We start from the raw sequence: 19,002 nt of genomic DNA on the forward strand, positions 1-19,002 counted from the left end.
CTGCAGCATATAGCAAGTTTGGAGCTTTTCATTTGTCGGAGTTTCACAAATGGGGATGTAGCTCAGATGGTAGAGCGCTCGCTTAGCATGCGAGAGGTACGGGGATCGATACCCCGCATCTCCATCTAATTATTTTTCGTTTTTCTGTCTTGCCCAAACTTTTTATCCAGTCCATCCGGCCCTTTTGTCGTTTTTCTGTCCAGCCCAAGCTTTTTATCCAGCCCAACCGGCCCGTCATTTCATGCAGCGAATTGATAGTTTTTTATCCAGCCCATGCAGGAGTAGTGAAAGTGACGGCCCACAGCAATACTCTTCTTAGGCCTTATTTAGTTTGCAAAAATTTTTGGGTTTAACTACTGTAGCATTTTTATTTATATTTGATAATTATTGACTATGTACTAACTATGCTTAAAAAGTTTATCTCATAAATTATAGACAAAGTGTTAAATTAGTTATTTTTTATCTATATTTAATACTTCATGTATGCATCTGAATATTCGATGTGATGGGGAATCTTGAAAATTTTTTTAGAACTAAACAAGGTCTTAGTCTTTCCATTTCCTCTTTTTCTTTTGGAGCAAAATCTTTCCATTTCCTTATTTTTCTCTTTCGTTTAGCATTCCACCTGAATCCATCCGGCCCACATCAGTATTGCTTTTGGGCTTTTGTTATCATTCTCCCTGAAACGGCCCACAGAAGTAGTGAAGGGACGATACATTTGCAGCGCCATGTACGTCTCCATTTTTTCCTCCCGGAAGGTACAACTATTCTTCTCCCAAAAAAGCCCATCATCTGGTTTTAGTACAACTACATTATTTATTTATTGCATCTTCTTCCCTTAAAAAAAATATTGTCTAAGCTCACAAGTTCAGAACAGGGTCTACTGCTTTGCTGCTGAGCTGGCGGAAGGACGAACAAAGCAAGCACACGTCGCCTGATAATTTGGAAGAAAACATGCCCATGTTTACGCCTTGTTCAGTTCCCAAAATTTTAGGTATTTAGGTATTGTAGCACTTTTATTTTTATTTGATAAATATTATTCAATTATGGACTAAATAAGTTTAAAAGATTCATCTCTCAATTTACAGACAAACTGTATAATTAGTTTTTATTTTCATCTATATTTAATGCTCCATACATGTGCCGCAAGATTCGATGTGATGAAGAATCTTGAATTTTTTTGAAACTAAACAAGGCCTTAGTAGCAATTTCACCTATTAGTTTCCAAAACGTAAAACTTAACATGAAATAGATCTCTCTCAGCGCATAGTTTTATTAGCACAATTTCATGGGCTTATTTTTAGCCTTTCAAGTTCCATTGGGTTTTTAAAACTTTTGTGGTTCTCACGTGCACGAGATAAAACGAACTAAAGATTCTCAGTGGAGGTTTCATGTGGTTTCCAATATTTTGGAAACAACTTTCACTCGTTTCGTCCCTATATATGAAACATTTCCCTTTTATCTCTTTCTCGATATATGCAAAAGCTCTATTTTCTGCTAATGTGACACTTCATTTAGTGTATATGAAATCTACATTGAGATTGGCCTTATTATTATTATGCACGTAGAAATAGTTTTTTTTTAAAAAAAAGAGCCCCAAGTAATGAAGGCCCTCAATCGTCGTGATACAAACAAATTATGTGCCAATACAATACTCACTCAATTATTGAATAACTCAACTTATAGAGTTATTATCGTAAATGTTGCCACTATTTTACATAAAATTAGTTAAACACAAAAAAGTACTTAAAATACCTTTAGAAATGATATATATCTATGGATCTCTTTACAACTAAAAAGAGTAAAAGATCGACACCCGTTTCGTGCGACATTCGGCCGACGGGTTTTCGTCCTGCCTCCTCCTGCGACGCGCCTCCTCCTCCACGCAGACGCAGAGCGCCCGCCTCCCCCTCGCCCGCCTCCTCCTCCACGCACGCCTCCTCCTCGGCGCCCCCTCCTGCGACGCGCCTCCTCCTGCGGCCTCCTCCTCCACGCAGACGCAGAGCGCTCGCCTCCCCCTCGTCCGCCTCCTCCTCCACGCACGCCTCCTCCTCGGCGCCCCCTCGCCCGCCTCCTCCTCCACGCAGAGCGCCCGCCCTCGACGAATCCTCCACGCAGAGCCCCCACGCAGAGCGCCCGCCTCCATCCTCCTCGACGAATCCTCCTCGGCGCTCCCTCCCAGATCCTCCTCGACGAATCCTCCTCGGCGCCCGCCTCCTCGACGATCCTCGACGCCCCCTCCCAGATCCTCCTCCACGCAGAGCCCCATATCATCCTCCTCGGCGCCCCGCTCCCAAATTCTCCTCGGCGCCCGCCTCCTCGACGATTTCTCCTCGGCGCCCCGCTCCCAGATCCTCCTCGACGAATCCTCCACGCAGAGCCAACCGGTGAGCCACTACGGTGAAGCCCATGGCCAAATTCCAGACGCCTGCAATAATAGGTAGCATGTCTAATGTGTATCTAGGTTATCTACCTTTTCTAGAATTGAGCATTTTAATTTTAACTCTGGTTACCATTACCATCAAGAAAGAGAGATAATCAGTAACAAATTGTTTTTTAGGAAAAAACAAGAAATTAATTGATAGAAAATAAGTTACTTTTGGAAATTTTGATAGAAAAAAGCTAACTCAATTTATGAAAAAAGCTAAGTTCATCTTGACTGATGGGGAATGAGATGATAAAAGTTAAGTGCTAGGCTATTAAGTTAAGTATGGTCTTGTTCTAACTCAACCTACCCTGGTACTTGCTTCCCTGATTGTGCAAATCAGTAGATGGTTACTCAAAAAAAGAGAAGCTATACTGTAGCTCAGTCTAATGCATTTCTTTTGATTTAGTTAATACCAAACTCAATCTTTTCCTACTACTGCAAAGTTCTTTGTATAGGCTTGAATCTCAACATAGTGTTGTATGTAGGAACCCTTAACGTATAATGCTTTTGTTTTTGGAAAAAAAATTCTATTCTTTCTAAAAGGAATGACCACCTTCATGCGTTGCTACAGTATTTTCATTGCAGTCCATTTTGCTGATGGTCTTGTTTTCTGTAGTTCAAGAGGCTGAACCTGAAGAAAAATTATTGGAGGTGTGAATCCTACAAATTCAATATGATGGATCTTGGATGTGTTGCTTTCTCATGCATGCATTGGTGAAATAATAGCAGTAATGTATATACATTTATTTTCCTTTTCTTTTTTGACTGAATGGCTACTTGAAATATGTTAATTCTAAAACAAGCAGTATAGCTATTATGTGCTTCACATTATTGTAGTATCTTTTCAGGCCTGACCATACTACCAGAGAGCTGGAACGCCGCCACCAAGGTCCACTACCACGCCGCCATCGAGGACCAATGCCACATCCGCTCAACCGTTCCTGATACCAGGTTGGGCTGAATATAATCTCACTTTTGTTTCTTTGTGATTGTTGATGGTAGAAGATAAGAAGCACTCAAATCAGTAGAGACCTAAACTTATTTACTAATTCAGTAGAGACATAAGATGTTACATCCTGGTTATGATCGCTATAGAAATCTTTGTGTCTTTGTCGAGACAATATTGATTCATAGATATTTTAGTGTTTCACAGCTTAGACTATAGTTACTAATAATTGGCCAAAACAAATAGTCTGTCGAAATACACTTGAAAACATCAAATGCCATGATCTCTTGGTAATAAAGTGTTGTAGTTAAACATTGTGTGCCCGTACCTTTCTACCTATCATGTTATTCAATTCTGATGGATCTTCTCACTGTGGTTGTTTTTTAGCAGACAACTACTATAGGCAGTAGCAATCAGTACATTAAACCTGCAATTTCTTAATGTGGCAACTGAGTTTACACTTGCATCTCTAGAATGTAGTAGCTAAGCGAACATAACGTGATAGCCTTTGTGCTGTGGACGATCGCTATCCTGTACGGACTGTATTTTTTCTCCTGAATAAAAGGTACCCAAACCTAACTTTAGTTACGAGTGAAAGGAAAAGAGAATGTCTGTGAATTGGTAGCTTAGTGTTATTAACCAAAACTCCAATAACATGAATTAAAACTATCTTTTTTTAGGTAACCATGCTACTACTGCAAGCTAATAGTTCTAAACATGTGTTCCTTTATTTATCAGTTATTTTCACTCGCCTAAGCTATATTGGTAGTTCAGTATCAGCTATATTCAATATTTTTTAAGGAATTTAGATTATTTTTGCTTCAGCGCAATTCCCTGAAGATTTAACAATTTGAAGTCCTTCGAATTCATGCATTCAGTGCTCTTCTTTGTCTCTTTCCACATATCCTGTACAATATATAGCTTTACTGATGTTAAGAGTTCATAGGTTCAGGTTTGCATTTATCTAAACATAGCTGATCAGATGATGCTACCATATATTTACTTATGCACTCCTATGTTGCATGTGAGACTATTGATATGATTTTTTAATAATAATAGAACACTTAATTCCTTAAGTATTTGTAGCTGATCAACGACCTGTTCGTCCAGGATAGAAGCAGTGGTGGTGCAGCAGCAAGGGGATTTAATTTAGTAAGATGTGTTGCACACATGTGCATGTGGTGTATGTGTTGTGGATTGGCCAAATAAAAGCTATAGGTATTGAAAGAAAATAAGAGAAAAAATTATGGGGGGCCGAACAGACAAGGGTGCCGAAATAGCCCCTTGAGAAAATTATAATTGCCTTAAAAACTAAAATTGTCGCCTTGCATTTCAGATTGGAATTTTAGTTTTAAGTCATTTATATGCTATTCTTGCATGTTTAGAAAATTAAATTATTACTTATATATTGACAGAAAAATATCATATATCTTGAATTCTGGAGAGCAAAAGCTACTCCCAAAAGCCAAATCAAAGGTACCCTTATTCTCATGGGACTATTTGCTAGATGTATTGAATTCCCGCAAACTAATTGCGTATTTCCATTTTGTACAGATTGCAATTTCAGTAAAGACACACAACACACATGTACGAGTAAAGGTAAGCAATTCATGCATACAACATTGATTTTCCATTTATCTTTTTTTTCAATCTGAAATGAACCTATCTGACTACAGAGAATACTAAAACTATCTTTTAGGTGTCCACCTCCTATGTTGACAGTGCCACCCTACTCCTCGGTGACTTCAGATCTTGATTGCCTGGCAGCGTCCTGGCCTGATTGAGTGGCAATGGTCACGTTGGCCTGCCGCTCTTAGGCCGAGGACAACAAGAAGAAAGGTGTGTCTGCCAACTGTTGTGGTGGTGTCCTGGGCTGATTGAGTGTTGTCTGCTCCAGTCCATTGACATTGCCCCAAAATCTAGCTATGGATGTGCAAAATCATCTCTCATGTTCAGTGTTTCAGTACGACCTTGCAATTTTTGTTGTTGTTTATTTCATAGCAGATGGAGTTTAGATTGGGTTCTTGTTATTTTGTCTATAGTTGTGTTTGAATTTAGCCAAGCAATTAAGATCTGTACATTCTTGACTAAGTTCCGATAATCTGATGCAAGCTAATAGATTTTTGTTAGCATGATAGGTTCTTGGAAAATCACACAATGTGTATTTTCTGAGCAATAATCATGGCTATTCTTACTAAGATTTTGTACCTTTTGCCTTTCAATATTTTAGTCTATCTAATTGCAGTTTTAGAGCTGCACATTGGATTAGACAGAGGAGCAGAACAACAATGAGGCATCGGTGCGAGGGGACAACCAACAACCAGGAAGCTAGGGGTGCTTCCTCAGTCCTCACGCTGCCGAGTCGACTGCTGGTAAGTTCATGTACCCTCCTGTCTTTGCCTTTTTCTCCCATGGCCATGGTGGAATCTGCACTTTTAGCCATGGCAATGTGTTGCTTATGCTGCTCTCGAAGTACTAGCAAATATTTTTCTTTTCAAAATTGTGTTGATGGATTGTATATCTATGGCAATAAGAAATAGCTAGATTTTTTAACTAACACATCCACCCAGCTGGTGTCCAGCATTGTGATGCTCCTGCATCTTTGTGTCATAGGCTCTAATGATGCATTGGTGTCACGAAAAATAGACCTATTGCCTTCTGATATTTTGGTCCTATTTAGAATTTGTAGTATGACCCGACTCCTATGTTAATATATGTTAGATGTTTTATGTTATAAATACATACCTTGATGATTGTAAACCATCAATGAGAATTTTGATGCTTATGCTGCTCTCGAAGTACTAGCAAATATTTTTCTTTTCAAAATTGTGTTGATGGATTGTATATCTATGGCAATAAGAAATAGCTAGATTTTTTAACTAACACATCCACCCAGCTGGTGTCCAGCATTGTGATGCTCCTGCATCTTTGTGTCATAGGCTCTAATGATGCATTGGTGTCACGAAAAATAGACCTATTGCCTTCTGATATTTTGGTCCTATTTAGAATTTGTAGTATGACCCGACTCCTATGTTAATATATGTTAGATGTTTTATGTTATAAATACATACCTTGATGATTGTAAACCATCAATGAGAATTTTTCAAGCCTTTTCCTGTGCTTAATATCTCATGAAGTTTTTTCTTTCCTTGTAGGATGGTTCAATTTCAGATGTCATTGGCCTTAGAGCCCACTTAAAACAAGTCTGATGATGCCCTCTCAAACTTACAAACTAGACTTACTTGACCATGTACGTTTATGACTGTGCATCTTAGATTGCCTCATATATTGTATTAATTCGAAGGTGAACTGAATGACATATCTCTAAACAACCTTACGTGTTGATGGTAGATTTTTAATCATTGGTTTCTAAGGTGGTGCTTAGTAAAGTGAAGTATAAGTTGTACTTGCAAGACATTTGACCATACAAAGTATTTCAGTTACCCATGACACTGCTTAATCGAAGCTATAATGCATATAAGATATTTCTTTCACAGTATTTTTTTTAAAACTTTCTTTCACAATATTGTTATTTTATCGTGCGACCCGTGTGTTTTTAGTATAAAATGTTAGTTATCCCGTAGCAACGTACGGACACGCTACCTAGTACATATATTAAGTACACAATTTGTTCGCATAATACAGACCAACTGTCTTTGCAATAAACATGGGAGCGAGAGACTTATAATTTTTCATGCACGTGCGGTGGTATATGCGGTGCGGCACACTTGAGCTTTGTGAGTTTCATTGCGTCGAAATCACCACGAATTTTGGAGACTTGCAGAGCAGACTATGCGCTATGTTATTCCTCGCAGAAAAGAAGAAGACTATCCTATGTTAGCCCCCCCTTTTTTTTTTTACGAAAACTATGTTAGCCTTAATTAAATAGATTGGAGTATGCATGGAAATGCTTCTTTTGAGGATTACTAGACTTTTACTAAAATGGATGGTGTTGTGCCCTACCAACAAGAAGGATTTACTGATGGAGTAGTATATCCACAAGATCAAATATGCAGGCGGCAGGCAAGACCCTCTGGCTCCCTTTTGTGAACCGGCCTGAAGTTTCACAGAAGTGAGGTTGACGAGTCGATTTGGATGCCCATGTATCATGAAGACCAAACTTTTTCTTGGCTAGATGCATCGTCCTGGTGGACACCTTTTGGCTTGTTAAACTGATGTGCCATAAGGATTTATGGTCTTTCGATATTGTGCCTTGTTTAGTGGTATTTTTTTTTTACAAAATAAACACTATAGTATTTTTGTTTATATTTAAACAATATTTTTTAATCATGGACTAACTAAGTCTAAAAGATCCGTCTTATAAATTATAGGTAAATTTTATTATCTATGTTTAATGTTCAATGCATATGTCGTAAGATTTAATATGACGGAAAATCTTAAAAAATTTTGCAAATTATTTCTTGAGAAGTAAACAAGGCTTTATTTGAAAGGTTGTTAGGGCGAAATGCCCTTAAACTCTAAATAGATTGGAGTAAAAGAAAAAACGGGGTTAGAACGAGCACAACACTGCTATACGAGACTAGGGCCTTGTTTAGTTCCGAAAAGTAAAAAATTTTCGATACTGTAGCACTTTCGTTTGTTTGTGACAAATATTATCGAATTATGAATTAACTAGGATCAAAAGATTCGTCTCGTGATTTACAGCTAAACTGTGTAATTAGTTTTTGTTTTCGTCTATATTTAATGTTTCATGCATGTGCCACAAGATTCGATGTGACGAGGAATCTTGAAAACTTTTTGATTTTTAGAGTGAACTAAACAAGGTCTAGCTAGAAAAATACTAAGAGATCACCACTACGTACATAGTAGGCCAGTCGTCCATCGTGAATGTACGGTGGTTGACAGTTTCGATAGCTCAAGCGAACAGAGTCGTTACGTATTCCATCAGGCTGTGCTAGCGTCGACCGACATGGGACTCTGTGGTGTGGGTCGCCGTTTCATCCTGCTTCCTTTGCTCCCAACCAACTTCGTTGACCACCGGTTGGTTTGTTGATGATATTCGCACGCGGCGTGGCGTCGGCAACGGGACACGTACCATTGCGGTCACAATGTTGACCACACGACGACATGACTGTCTACTTTCGTGTTCCTGTTCAGGCCTCGTTTAGTTGTGAAAATTTTTCGGATTTTGACAATATACTACTTTCGTTTGTTTGTGGTAAATATTGTCTAATCATAGAGTAATTTAGATCAAAAGATTCGTCTCGTGATTTATAGGCAAATTGTTTAATTAGTTTTTATTTTCGTCTATATTTAATGCTCCATACATGCGCCGCAAGATTCGATATGACGAGGAATCTTAAAATGTTTTTGGTTTTTTTGGTAAACTAAACAAGGCTAAGGGTCACTCCGGCAGCTAAAATTTGTCAGCCACAGACAAAAGCCTGTTGTATAGTTGCTCGCCTCGTGACGCAGCCACCACAGTTTCTACAATATGCACCGTTCCGGGGCTGGTGTGGCGGCTAAAATGCTCACCACACAATGTGGCGCGTGCGGGCTCCGCTCTTGTGGCAGGGTACGGCTAGCGTTCAAACATTTCCTTGTTAAATTTATCATAAAAACCAAACAAAATTTAAGATTCTTTGTTAAATCGAATCTTGCGATACATGTATAAAATATTAAATATAGATAAAAATAAAAACTAATTGCATAGTTTGTTTGTAAATCACGAGATAAATTTTTTGAGCCTAGTTAATTCATAATTGGATAATAATTACTAAATAAAAACAAAAGTGCTATATAATGCTCCAAAACCCGAATTTTTTGAACTAAACAAGGCCTACGGAAATCGCCACCGGAATGTGCCTTGTGCAACACGGCACGTACGTATCACGTAGTATGCCTACACACCGAGAATCGTACGTACTACTGTAGTAGACTCTGCAACAACGGTCCAAGAAAATTGGACGTACTACACTGCGCACATGCACGACACGTGCTATCGGAAAGCGTACGAGTCCAAAACCGATAATACATAAGGGCCCGAGTGTAAATTCAGCTGGGAGCTACCGACGGCTGCACGGCAAGGATGTGCAGTTGTGTGTTGTGTAATGGCAACAGCCACCCAACACCAAACCATATTTAATCTACTGCTGTCGTTACTATTTGCATCATCCCGCGTCACACGCCTGTGTCCACATCCTGCTCCATGAAAAATTTATTTGAATTTAGGTCTTGTTTAGATCTTAAAAGTTTTTTGAATTTTCACACTATAGCACTTTTGTTTTTATTTGACAAACATTATTCAATCATAAAGCAGTAACTAGGCTTAAACGATTCGTCTCGCGATTTACAGATAAATTGTGTAATTAGTTTTTATTTTTCATCTATATTTAATGTTTCATGCATATGCTGTGAGATTTGATGTGAAGAGAAATCTTAAAAAGTTTTTGGTTTTTAGATGAATAACAAGCCCTTAAACCTCACAGTGATATACAGCCACATGCCCACATCTGTCACTGTCACCACTGATGACCTGTTTGGAACAAAGAATTTTCGGAGGAATTTTGGAGTCCCTAGTTCCTTTGGAAACGATCAGGTGAATGAATCACAAATGCACGGGGAAAACTGCAAACGAACCTTGATTTGTCTGCCACTAGTCGTCGATCGTGCATTTGAATGTTGAAACACGCGAAATGTTTTCCCGTGTTGCCTTGCCTTGATGAGGCATTGTTTAGGCCTTGTTTAGTTCCAAAATATTTTGCAAAATGGACACTGTAGCTTTTTCGTTTGTATTTGACAAATATTGTCCAATCATGGACTAACTAGGCTCAAAAGATTTGTCTCGTCAATTCCGACCAAACTGTGCAATTAGTTTTTATTTTTATCTATATTTAGTACTTCATGCATGTGTCTAAAGATTCGATGTGACGGGGAATCTGAAAAATTTTGCAAATTTTTTTGAGAACTAAACAAGGCCTAGTTCGAAAAAAATTTCAAGATTCTCCGTCACATCAAATCTTTGATCGTATGCATTGAGCATTAAATATAGACGAAAATAAAAACTAATTGCACAGTTTACCTGTAATTTGTGAGATGAATCTTTTGAGCCTAGTTACTCCATAATTGGACAATGTTTGTTAAATAAAAACCGAAAGTGCTACAGTAGCCAAAAACTGAAATTTTTGCAAACTAAACAAGGCCGAAGCTTCCACTGCAAGAAGTGACCTACCCTTACCCTTCATTCCAATTGTACCATACATTCAAAGTTCCACACATGCCAATTGGAAAAAGACATACAATCTCTCCTAGTATGTCCCAAACAAAAAAGAAAATGCATTACGTTGGCCCTAATACAAGTTAGTATATTTTTACATGAAAGTGACATCCTTGTTTAGTAGGTAAATTTTTTTGGATTTTGATACTGCCACTTTCGGTTGTATTTGATAATTATTGTCCAACTATTGACTAACTAGGTTCAAAAAATCGTCTCGCAAATTACAGACAAACTGTACAATTAGTTATTTTTTATCTATATTTAATATTTTATGTACGGGTTCAAAGACTCGATGTGACAGAGAATTTTGAAAAAATTTTGGAACTAAACAAGGCAAAAAAAAAAGAAATTGGTTGGCACGGTCAATATTGATAATGACATCTCACCTCTCTTGCTTTGCGAACCCACACGTTTGTACACCCCCGAGATAGATAAACAATGCAAAAGAACTCGTGCGTAACAAAACAATGACCCCACTGTCAGTTGGAGTCGGAAGCAAGATATTTCATGAAAGGTCCTTCACAACCCTTGCTTTATTTTAATCTATCTACTACTCCAGTAATAGCTCACTAGTCACTACCACCCACACACACAGATACATACATACAGAGCCACATCATGCATAGTATAGGTCCAGCAGTGTCACAATCTCCATCAAAATCAATTCTTTTTCAGAGACAAATTTCCATATTACACTAACCACTGCCACTTTTCATAGGTCACCCTTGTACCACATCACCACACTAGTTACAGGCCGAGCTGAGTAGTGCAACCACACACCGTCCTTGCTCTCACACGGTTGAGCCATTGAGCTGCGTCAAGGCGAACCCATGGCGACGCCGCCGGAGGAACCGCTGCCGCTGCCGCTGCCGCTGCCAAAGCCGCCAGAGCCAAAGCCGCCGAAGCCCAAGCCGAAGGGGCCGGACGATCCCGAGCCAGAGCCGCCGAAGCCCAAGCCAGTAGGGCCGTTGCCTCAGCGGGACGGGGTCGGGGACCCCGGCAGCGGCGTCGTCGCCACGTCCCCGCCGGCGGACCTCCTCTGCGCCGACACCTGCTCCGGCGCATGCGCGTACTTACCGCACTGCCAGCCGCCGCCTCCCGCATCGTCGTCGCGCGGGACCACCTTGCACCTCCGCTCGAGCCGGCTGCCGACACCGCTCATCGCGCTCTCGGCGTCGCTCCTCGCCGTCTCCGCGGTCCTCCTGCTCGCGCTGCTCGTCCACCGCCTCGTGGCTCGGCGGAGGCGGGCGCGGAACGCGGCGCTGGTGGCTCACCACGGTCACGGCGAGGAGGGTGGTGGCCACCAGGTGCTGGCTGGCGCGGTGGCGGGCGGCGGCGGCGAGGAGGAGGACGAGGAGGAGGCCGACGGCGGCGGCGGCGGCGTGCACCACGTGTGGTATATACGGACCAAGGGCCTCGACGAGCGCGCTATAGCGGCCATCGCCGCGGTGGTGTACGACGCCAAGCAGCGCGGCGCCCTCGGCCTCGGCGGCCACGGAGGGACCGACGGCGACGGCGACGGCGGCAGCTGCGCGGTGTGCCTCGCGGAGTTCCGGGACGGCGAGACGCTGCGCCTGCTGCCGCGGTGCGGCCACGCGTTCCACCGCGGGTGCATCGACACCTGGCTCCGCGCCCACGTCAACTGCCCGCTCTGCCGCGCGCCCGTCCAGGTCTCCCTCGCCGCCGCTGCCGACAATCCTAACGCCGCGCCGGGCGCGCCCACGGCCACGTCGGGGGGCCGACAGCGGCAGGAGAGGAATCTTGTTGGCGCCGCCGTCGGTGCCGTTCAGGCGACAGAGGAGACCGCGCGCGGCGGCGTGCCAGACCGCGCCGTCAGGCGGGCCGCGTCCATGGTGGCGCTGCCGCGGCGGGCGTGGCCGGACGTCTCGCTGCGGGCGCCGGCGTCGAGCAGCGGCCGCGAGGAGGACATGACGGGGCTCGGCAAGATCAGCCGGCTTCTCAAGTTCTCGGACGCGCTGGAGATGGCCGGAATCGGGGTCGAGCGGTCGGTCTCGTTTGGCGCCGGGAGCTGCCAGCGCTTGCCGACAAGGTCGGGGCCCTCGGCCGCCGCCGCCGGCGTCAGCGCTGACGAGACGTCACAGTGAACTCGTTGATGCCGAGTTGCCGACGATGAGGCGATTGGGTAAAAATTGCAGCTTTGGGAGTTGGGAGCTTGGAGGGGTGAAGGTTGGTGTTTGGTTTTTTGCGAAAGTTTTGTGTGCCACATGATGGGAAGATAAAAGTGTCATCTTTCCAAGTTTCGTGTATAATCAATCACAAGTAACTCGTGAGTTTGTGCATATACTTGGGAGCGTCAGAAATTGTAAATAAGAATTCCTGACAAACAAGTTTAAGTTTTGTATGCGAAATCACAGTACGCATACATGTGTAAGATATAACATATCACTTCTGTTCGTTCAGTACTTGTTCGTTTGGCTGATAAGACTGATTTGTTGTGAGAAAAGAATACTGTTGAATGACTGATTAATTCGGCTGATAAGTTCAAGCGAACAATGAGACATTTGTTGCTAAAATTTGGCCGCCTGATCTCTAGTTTCTCTGTATCCATCATGACCCACAATGACCTTTATTTAAAGTCTTGTATGTCTATGATCTTTAAGCTGCTGCTGCCTGCAGGAATAAGGACCAAACATCAGTCTCAAATTCTCAATATAGTTGAGATTCAGGTGAAGAGTCTTCACACACAATTGGCCACATAAACTTTGAAGGAGTGAATAACTTGTGGATCATGCCAATTGCCAGCTAAGGAATTTGTTCTGTTCCCATCCCAATCCAGAATGAATGGATGCTTGCTATCCCAAATCCCAACCCCATTCACCAAAAGTAAAACCCGAGCATTGCCTTGCACCTGAAGGCCTTGTTAAATTTGCCTGCCGAGGTCAGGATTCTGGACAAGCCATCTCACCTGCCCTTGCTTGCCATGTCTCTGTCAGGGCACTAACACCTCATTAAAAACGATGCTTCTGTTTGAAACGCTAATGGTGTGAGGTTAAAGTAGGCAGGGTTGGCAGTTCTGCCCGGTCGCCTCTCAAGGCAGTGTGACATCAATTGTTTGGACCGGGCGGTTGTTGCAGGTCGTTGTTGGTCATCAAATGCGATGTGGATACTGCAGTGTGCCTCTGCTGCTGTCTGTGTGTGAAGCTTCCAGGATAGAGTAATCACCTTGAACTTTTTGGCGTCGGGGGTGCAGAAATGACATTCTCTTTTTTTTTGGTATACCTCTGACGATTCTTGTAGGGCCTTGTTTAGTTCCGAAAAGATTTCGGTACTGTAGTATTTTCGTTTTTATTTGACAAATATTATTCAATTATAGACTAACTAGGCTCAAAAGATTCATCTCGTGATTTAAAAGCAAACTGTGTAATTAATTTTTGTTTTCATCTATATTTAATGCTTCATGCATGTACCGCAAAATTCGATGTGATGAAAAATCTTGAAAACTTTTTAAATTTCGGTGGAAACTAAACTGGCCTAGGTTCATATCAGGATAAGGTCATGCACACCGGCACACCGCACATCTTGACCCTTTTGAGATGTCCGTTCTTGAAGCAACCTTTTGGTCTCACTGCTTCAGATCATTCAAATGTATCGTCTGTCTGAGCGTAGGGGTAGCGAACAAAGGTGACACCTTTGAGTTCAGCAAACATATCATCGTAGAACAAGAAAGCGACACAAACCGAGCATAGTGTCACAACTCACAACACAAAAGATATCTGCATTTTTCAAATATTTTTTGTACAGATTTAATACACATACATATTGAATTGTTTTCGCATACAAAATAAATTGTTTCTGAACTCTCTATATTGGACTCTTGAGACAATCTCCTTGCAATTCATAAGTGCAGCATGAAGAAACATTGTTACAGATGACTATCACTTGCGGCCATCAACTTACAAAACTTTGACAACATACCCTTTTTACTACAGACATGACAGGGCTCAATGCCTTTTGCTGTATAGTTGTCCTTGAGAAAATAATGAAGTCGACCTAGAAGTCCAAAAATTTTTCAATCTCTGAAGCAAAATTGCAGTAGAGTTGATCAGTCAGGGCTGAACATAAATCTATCTCAACGCGGCAACATTGCCAAGATGTCTTCTTTGTGCTGCATACAGTAGTACACCAAAATTGCAAGAATAATAACTAGTAGCATGGGCCATATGCTTGTTCCTGTCATGACACAACCATCCATTTTTAGTATAGGGCTTGCGGTTAGTGGCTGGAAAAAACAAATCTATGAATTAAAGATGCAACATACCATTACTCTTCGGGGACCCAACAGATGTCACCCTTGCAGAAGAGTCAAAGGAAGTTGACAGCAATGTTCTGAAATGATATAAAGCAACTACATTGAGAAATTGCATTTTTTTTTCTTTAGATTCGTCAACTCGAAGTTCAAGATAATAACCTTGAATCCTGGGAGAAGGCCAGTGTAGTAACAATACCAAGATGAGCCTTTTTAACTGTTACAAGTGTCCGCATGTCTTTTGAGCTCAGTATGATGATGCTTCCTTCAATTGTTCCACTAGAAACCGAAGGCAGACAAATAAAATTTTCAAGAAAATAAGCAATGGTATCTCTACAAGATTATTAAGAAATAAGACCAAGGGGATCTTTCCAATCTCACATTCCAAGAAGAGCGCCGTTGGGTGACACAGCAAAAGCTGAAATGGCCTCACGAGTTATTTTCTTTGAACCGATTCTCGTCCATGAGGTAGTATTCCAAGATACTATTTTTCCATAATCACCTAAAAAGCAATATTATTCAGGTATTGTCAGACCTTAAGCTTGCTGTCTAGTTCAATTTGTAACTAGGTCAAGTACTCAAGTTCATCTTAATGCCAACCTTGCATCACTGTTATAAATAGGACATGACTGTTGTCAGTCTTATTACAGAATCTGCAGAATCCAAATATTTCCCCCTGAAAATGTACAGATCAAAACTCTCTTGAAACAAGACAAAATCATTAAAATAATGCATTTCGTCCAAGAAAGGAACTCACTGCTTCTCTTGACAGACTGGCTACAACTTCAGATGACTGCAGATCCCAAACTCTACATGGCCCGCTGCTCCTATTCACAGCAAGAAACTTCTCATCGGAACTGAAAGCATGGACCAAAGCAGAGGAACCCATCAGTATCGTGCAAACAATATTCAAGTGGGAAGAGTTTAGTGATCATTTATTTACCTGATGGTAAGATCCTTAATCGATGTTTTAGTATCAGTTTCTGTGAGAACAGACCCCATAGCAGGCCACTTGAAGACTCTTAAATGCCCATCCTACAAAAGGAAAGAAAGAAATGAACATGTCAATAACCATAAGATTTCAGTGCCATAACAGAAAGACCAAGAGAACCAGGAAAATCACATATGAACCATGACAAAACCTCAAAGCACAAATGCAAGACCATACTGAAAAGTTATCTACTTAAATGGAGGCAAACCAGATTTGTCTTTTTATTATAATGTAAAGCAAGAATAAATATAAGTGCTCAAAGACTGTTCTGCCAGAAGGAAATGACTATTAAGAAGTCAACAATGGATAAAACCTATTGAAACTGATAAGCACATCTTTGGTTTTAACGGTAAATTAAGGTGATGGCACAAACATGTATAAAACAAGAACATATCATAAAAAGTGCATCTCAAGAACTACTTAATGTGGATAGCTGGTCCTAGATCCCTATGTCCTTGGTTGTCTGAGGCGGCTGGTCGTGTTTCCCCAGTATATTTTCTAGAGTGTTGTTTTTTCTAAACCCCGTGGGGATGCCTGGGAGGGGGTTTCTTACTTCCCTCCCTTGTGTCATTTTATTCTTCTTAATGAAATGGCATGCAGCTCTCGCACGTAATTCAAGGGGGAAAAAGAACTACTTAATGTTGTTTGATATCTCCATATGTAAAGACATAAAGTAAAAAATAATTTCATTCAAAACTACACTGGCTGTACTTTCTAGCCAAAGATTTCTGTACCATGTCGACCATGAAACAAGAATCCCTTTGCCCAACATAAACAATATACACCAACCTTAGGTACTCAGTATCAGAATCCCCCATACATAATATTGTAGCAAATGATTATTAAGTTGACAAAATGAGCAAATTGTTTGGCTACATTAGTCGGTACTAACAAATGTTGCTTATGATGACCATAGTCTATACAATTTTTCTGCATGAAGCAATGAAAGATAATATTTTTAGTACACCTAGAAATTACTAAGCTAACATATCTTTCTAAGGCATTTTTTTCCATTTATGATGTCAGACTCAGAAGAACAAATAAAGTTGAAAGTTACTTAAATGCATTCCAAACTAGGTACTCGAAGTGCCTATAGTTTTCCCTATGGAAAATGTCAAATAGGAAAGGAAATAAAAAGAAGGTAAATACTAAACCTACCGAGAGTTACAAAAAGTAAAATGCAATGGAAAAGTACGCCATATGTTAACTTACCTCACCACCAATGGCAAGTATTGAACCTTCTCCACTGAAGGATACGGCCAACTGCAAACCAACATCTTTCAGCTCCGCTAAAGCTTCCTGGTCTGGCTCCAAGGCCAGGTTCTGTGGTCCCTCTCCTTCCTGTGATTCCCATCGGTACAACCTACATGAGTGTTTTCGTAGTTAAAAATTATGAAAAAAAACAAACTTTTCAGCCAAGTTCAATTATTTATTGTTCACAGGAATACAAAACAATGCAGCATTATCTTGTTGTAGAATATAAGATGATGGCAAAGCATATAAGGTACATTTTGTAGCTGATACTTTCTGAACCAGAAACACATCTATACTAACAAGTAACAACTAAGAAATCTCAAAGTATACTTCATGTTAGACCACAAAAACCAGATTGTAAGGGATTTAATTACTCCTACTAAGGAAACAGAAAATAATCAAGCACGCCCAAAATACCACCTTTTACTAGCAAGTATCAACAGTAGATAAGCTATCTTCTTGAATATCATGGCTTCGGCTACTATATACAAGACAATTCACAAATACCTTCGCTTCAGGTCATGTCACTTGTTACTAGCAAGATTCCACATTAGATGTTATCTTCGCAGATGGAGTAGTTTATATTGAATACCACCCATTATCTAGACTAGACAATGAATGGAGGCGACAAATGACATTCGGATCATTTGTGCATATCAGAATACAGAACCAACCAATACATTAGCACGCAGCGCAGGGTACAAACCCAAAGGATATGATCCGAGGGGGTGAGGGTGCATACCTGCAGCCGTTGGGGAAAGCGCAGAACACGCCATCGCCGCGCGGGTGTACAGCCATTCTGTACGGCACCTCCTCTTGGGTCTTCACCTCAAGCACCTGCCCACCACCACGGAATGCCGAAATCAGCACGAGACACTGAGCCCCACCCTAGATCGGAGCGGGATCTGGGAGGACGGATCGCTCACCGTCTCGGGGGAAAGGGCGGCCGGCGCGGCGGCCTCTTCCCCGGCGGCGAGGGCCGCCACCACGAGCTTGTTCGGCACCCCGCTCCGGCCCTCCCCGCCGCCGCCCCCGAGGACAGCCATAGGGGGCGGGGGAGAGGAGGGGGAGGAGGAGGCAGCATCCGCGTCCGCGTCCGCGTCCGCCTCGGCGGCGGGAGGGTCGGGCTTGAGGATGTGGGCGAGCGGGAGCCAGGCGGCGCAGTAGATCGGGAAGCCGTAGGACTGGCTACCGCCGCCGCCGCGAGTCGCCATCGCGCGGAGAAAGGTGGGGGTGAGGAGCGCCCGGGTGCCGGAGGGGAGGTGGGCCGGTGGCGGTCGCAGTCGCGGTGGCCGCCGGTGGGGACGCGCGGCGGACGGTGGAGGGGAGAGCGTGGCTGGTGACGGGAATATTAACGCGGCTGTGTAAAGTTCCGTTTGGGTGGGTTGACCACTTGACCTCGAGAAGAGATGGGTTTTCTTCGCTTCAAAGTTGGGCCGTATAATCGAGGATCTTTTGGTCAAAACTATAAAAAAAAATGTAAGAAGGGACGGTATGATTCGTATAATCGAGTTTTGTTGTAATAAAAAAAAATTATAATGTACTAGGATCATCAACCTGTCATGTATACTGGTGAGGTGTACAGATTCTCTATAAATCACCTATTTTATTATTAAGTAGTGCACCACACATTCATGTTACTTCATCAATGTTTAATCTCTCTCTCATTTATTTTTTCATAAAATATAACTTTTTTTCTTATGCTACGGCAAGAAGCATAAATTGTTGAAATTTGACTGCACAAAGATGAGAGATTTTACAAGTTGACACATTTTAGCCTTGTCTTGCCTACCACTTCTGCACCCTGTAGGTGCTCTTGCACCATTGCCACTCTTGCTCCCACACACCTCCACAAAATGGGGACCGCCATAGCCACCGC

The 19,002-nt window shown here is 42.0% G+C and overlaps 2 protein-coding genes, 1 long non-coding RNA gene and 1 other non-coding gene across 28 annotated transcripts; 3 read left to right on the plus strand and 1 right to left on the minus strand.

The window, feature by feature from the left end:
• On the plus strand, positions 52 to 124 carry TRNAA-AGC. Its single transcript has one exon. It is a non-coding gene; the product is annotated as a tRNA-Ala (tRNA).
• On the plus strand, positions 2,034 to 6,852 carry LOC110435306. Of its 25 annotated transcripts, XR_002452952.1 has the most exons (9): positions 2,034 to 2,440; positions 3,045 to 3,161; positions 3,277 to 3,379; positions 4,485 to 4,526; positions 4,790 to 4,850; positions 4,929 to 4,973; positions 5,074 to 5,213; positions 5,605 to 5,746; positions 6,530 to 6,852. It is a non-coding gene; the product is annotated as an uncharacterized LOC110435306 (long non-coding RNA). The 25 variants fall into 25 exon arrangements; XR_002452948.1 differs by having other exon boundaries at positions 3,045 to 3,079; positions 4,461 to 4,526; positions 5,074 to 5,746; XR_002452940.1 differs by having other exon boundaries at positions 3,045 to 3,079; positions 5,074 to 5,746.
• On the plus strand, positions 11,073 to 13,035 carry LOC8074399 (RING-H2 finger protein ATL51). Its single transcript, XM_002449795.2, has one exon. It carries the CDS (start codon positions 11,442 to 11,444, stop codon positions 12,714 to 12,716), a length of 1,275 nt encoding a protein of 424 aa, XP_002449840.1. The 5' UTR covers positions 11,073 to 11,441; the 3' UTR covers positions 12,717 to 13,035.
• Positions 14,323 to 18,516, minus strand: LOC8066720 (SEC12-like protein 2). Its single transcript, XM_002451067.2, has 10 exons — positions 18,050 to 18,516; positions 17,866 to 17,960; positions 17,082 to 17,232; positions 15,822 to 15,913; positions 15,636 to 15,735; positions 15,479 to 15,554; positions 15,260 to 15,380; positions 15,041 to 15,157; positions 14,891 to 14,958; positions 14,323 to 14,802 (listed from the first exon to the last, which is right to left on the minus strand). Exons 1-10 carry the CDS (start codon positions 18,335 to 18,337, stop codon positions 14,702 to 14,704), a joined length of 1,209 nt encoding a protein of 402 aa, XP_002451112.1. The 5' UTR covers positions 18,338 to 18,516; the 3' UTR covers positions 14,323 to 14,701.

Source organism: Sorghum bicolor, chromosome 5 (genome assembly GCF_000003195.3).
Source record: "Sorghum bicolor cultivar BTx623 chromosome 5, Sorghum_bicolor_NCBIv3, whole genome shotgun sequence".
NCBI lineage: Eukaryota > Viridiplantae > Streptophyta > Magnoliopsida > Poales > Poaceae > Sorghum > Sorghum bicolor.

Excerpts from the sequence above, each read along its gene's own strand:
- LOC8074399 (XM_002449795.2), top strand. The coding sequence starts at position 11,442 with ATGGCGACGCCGCCGGAGGAACCGCTGCCGCTGCCGCTGCCGCTGCCA.
- LOC8066720 (XM_002451067.2), bottom strand. The coding sequence starts at position 18,337 with ATGGCGACTCGCGGCGGCGGCGGTAGCCAGTCCTACGGCTTCCCGATC. Across the intron at positions 15,914-17,081 it reads TACTTGCCATTGGTGGTGAG|GATGGGCATTTAAGAGTCTT; the intron begins GTAAGTTAACAT and ends TTCCTTTTGTAG. Across the intron at positions 14,803-14,890 it reads TGGGTCCCCGAAGAGTAATG|GAACAAGCATATGGCCCATG; the intron begins GTATGTTGCATC and ends GTGTCATGACAG.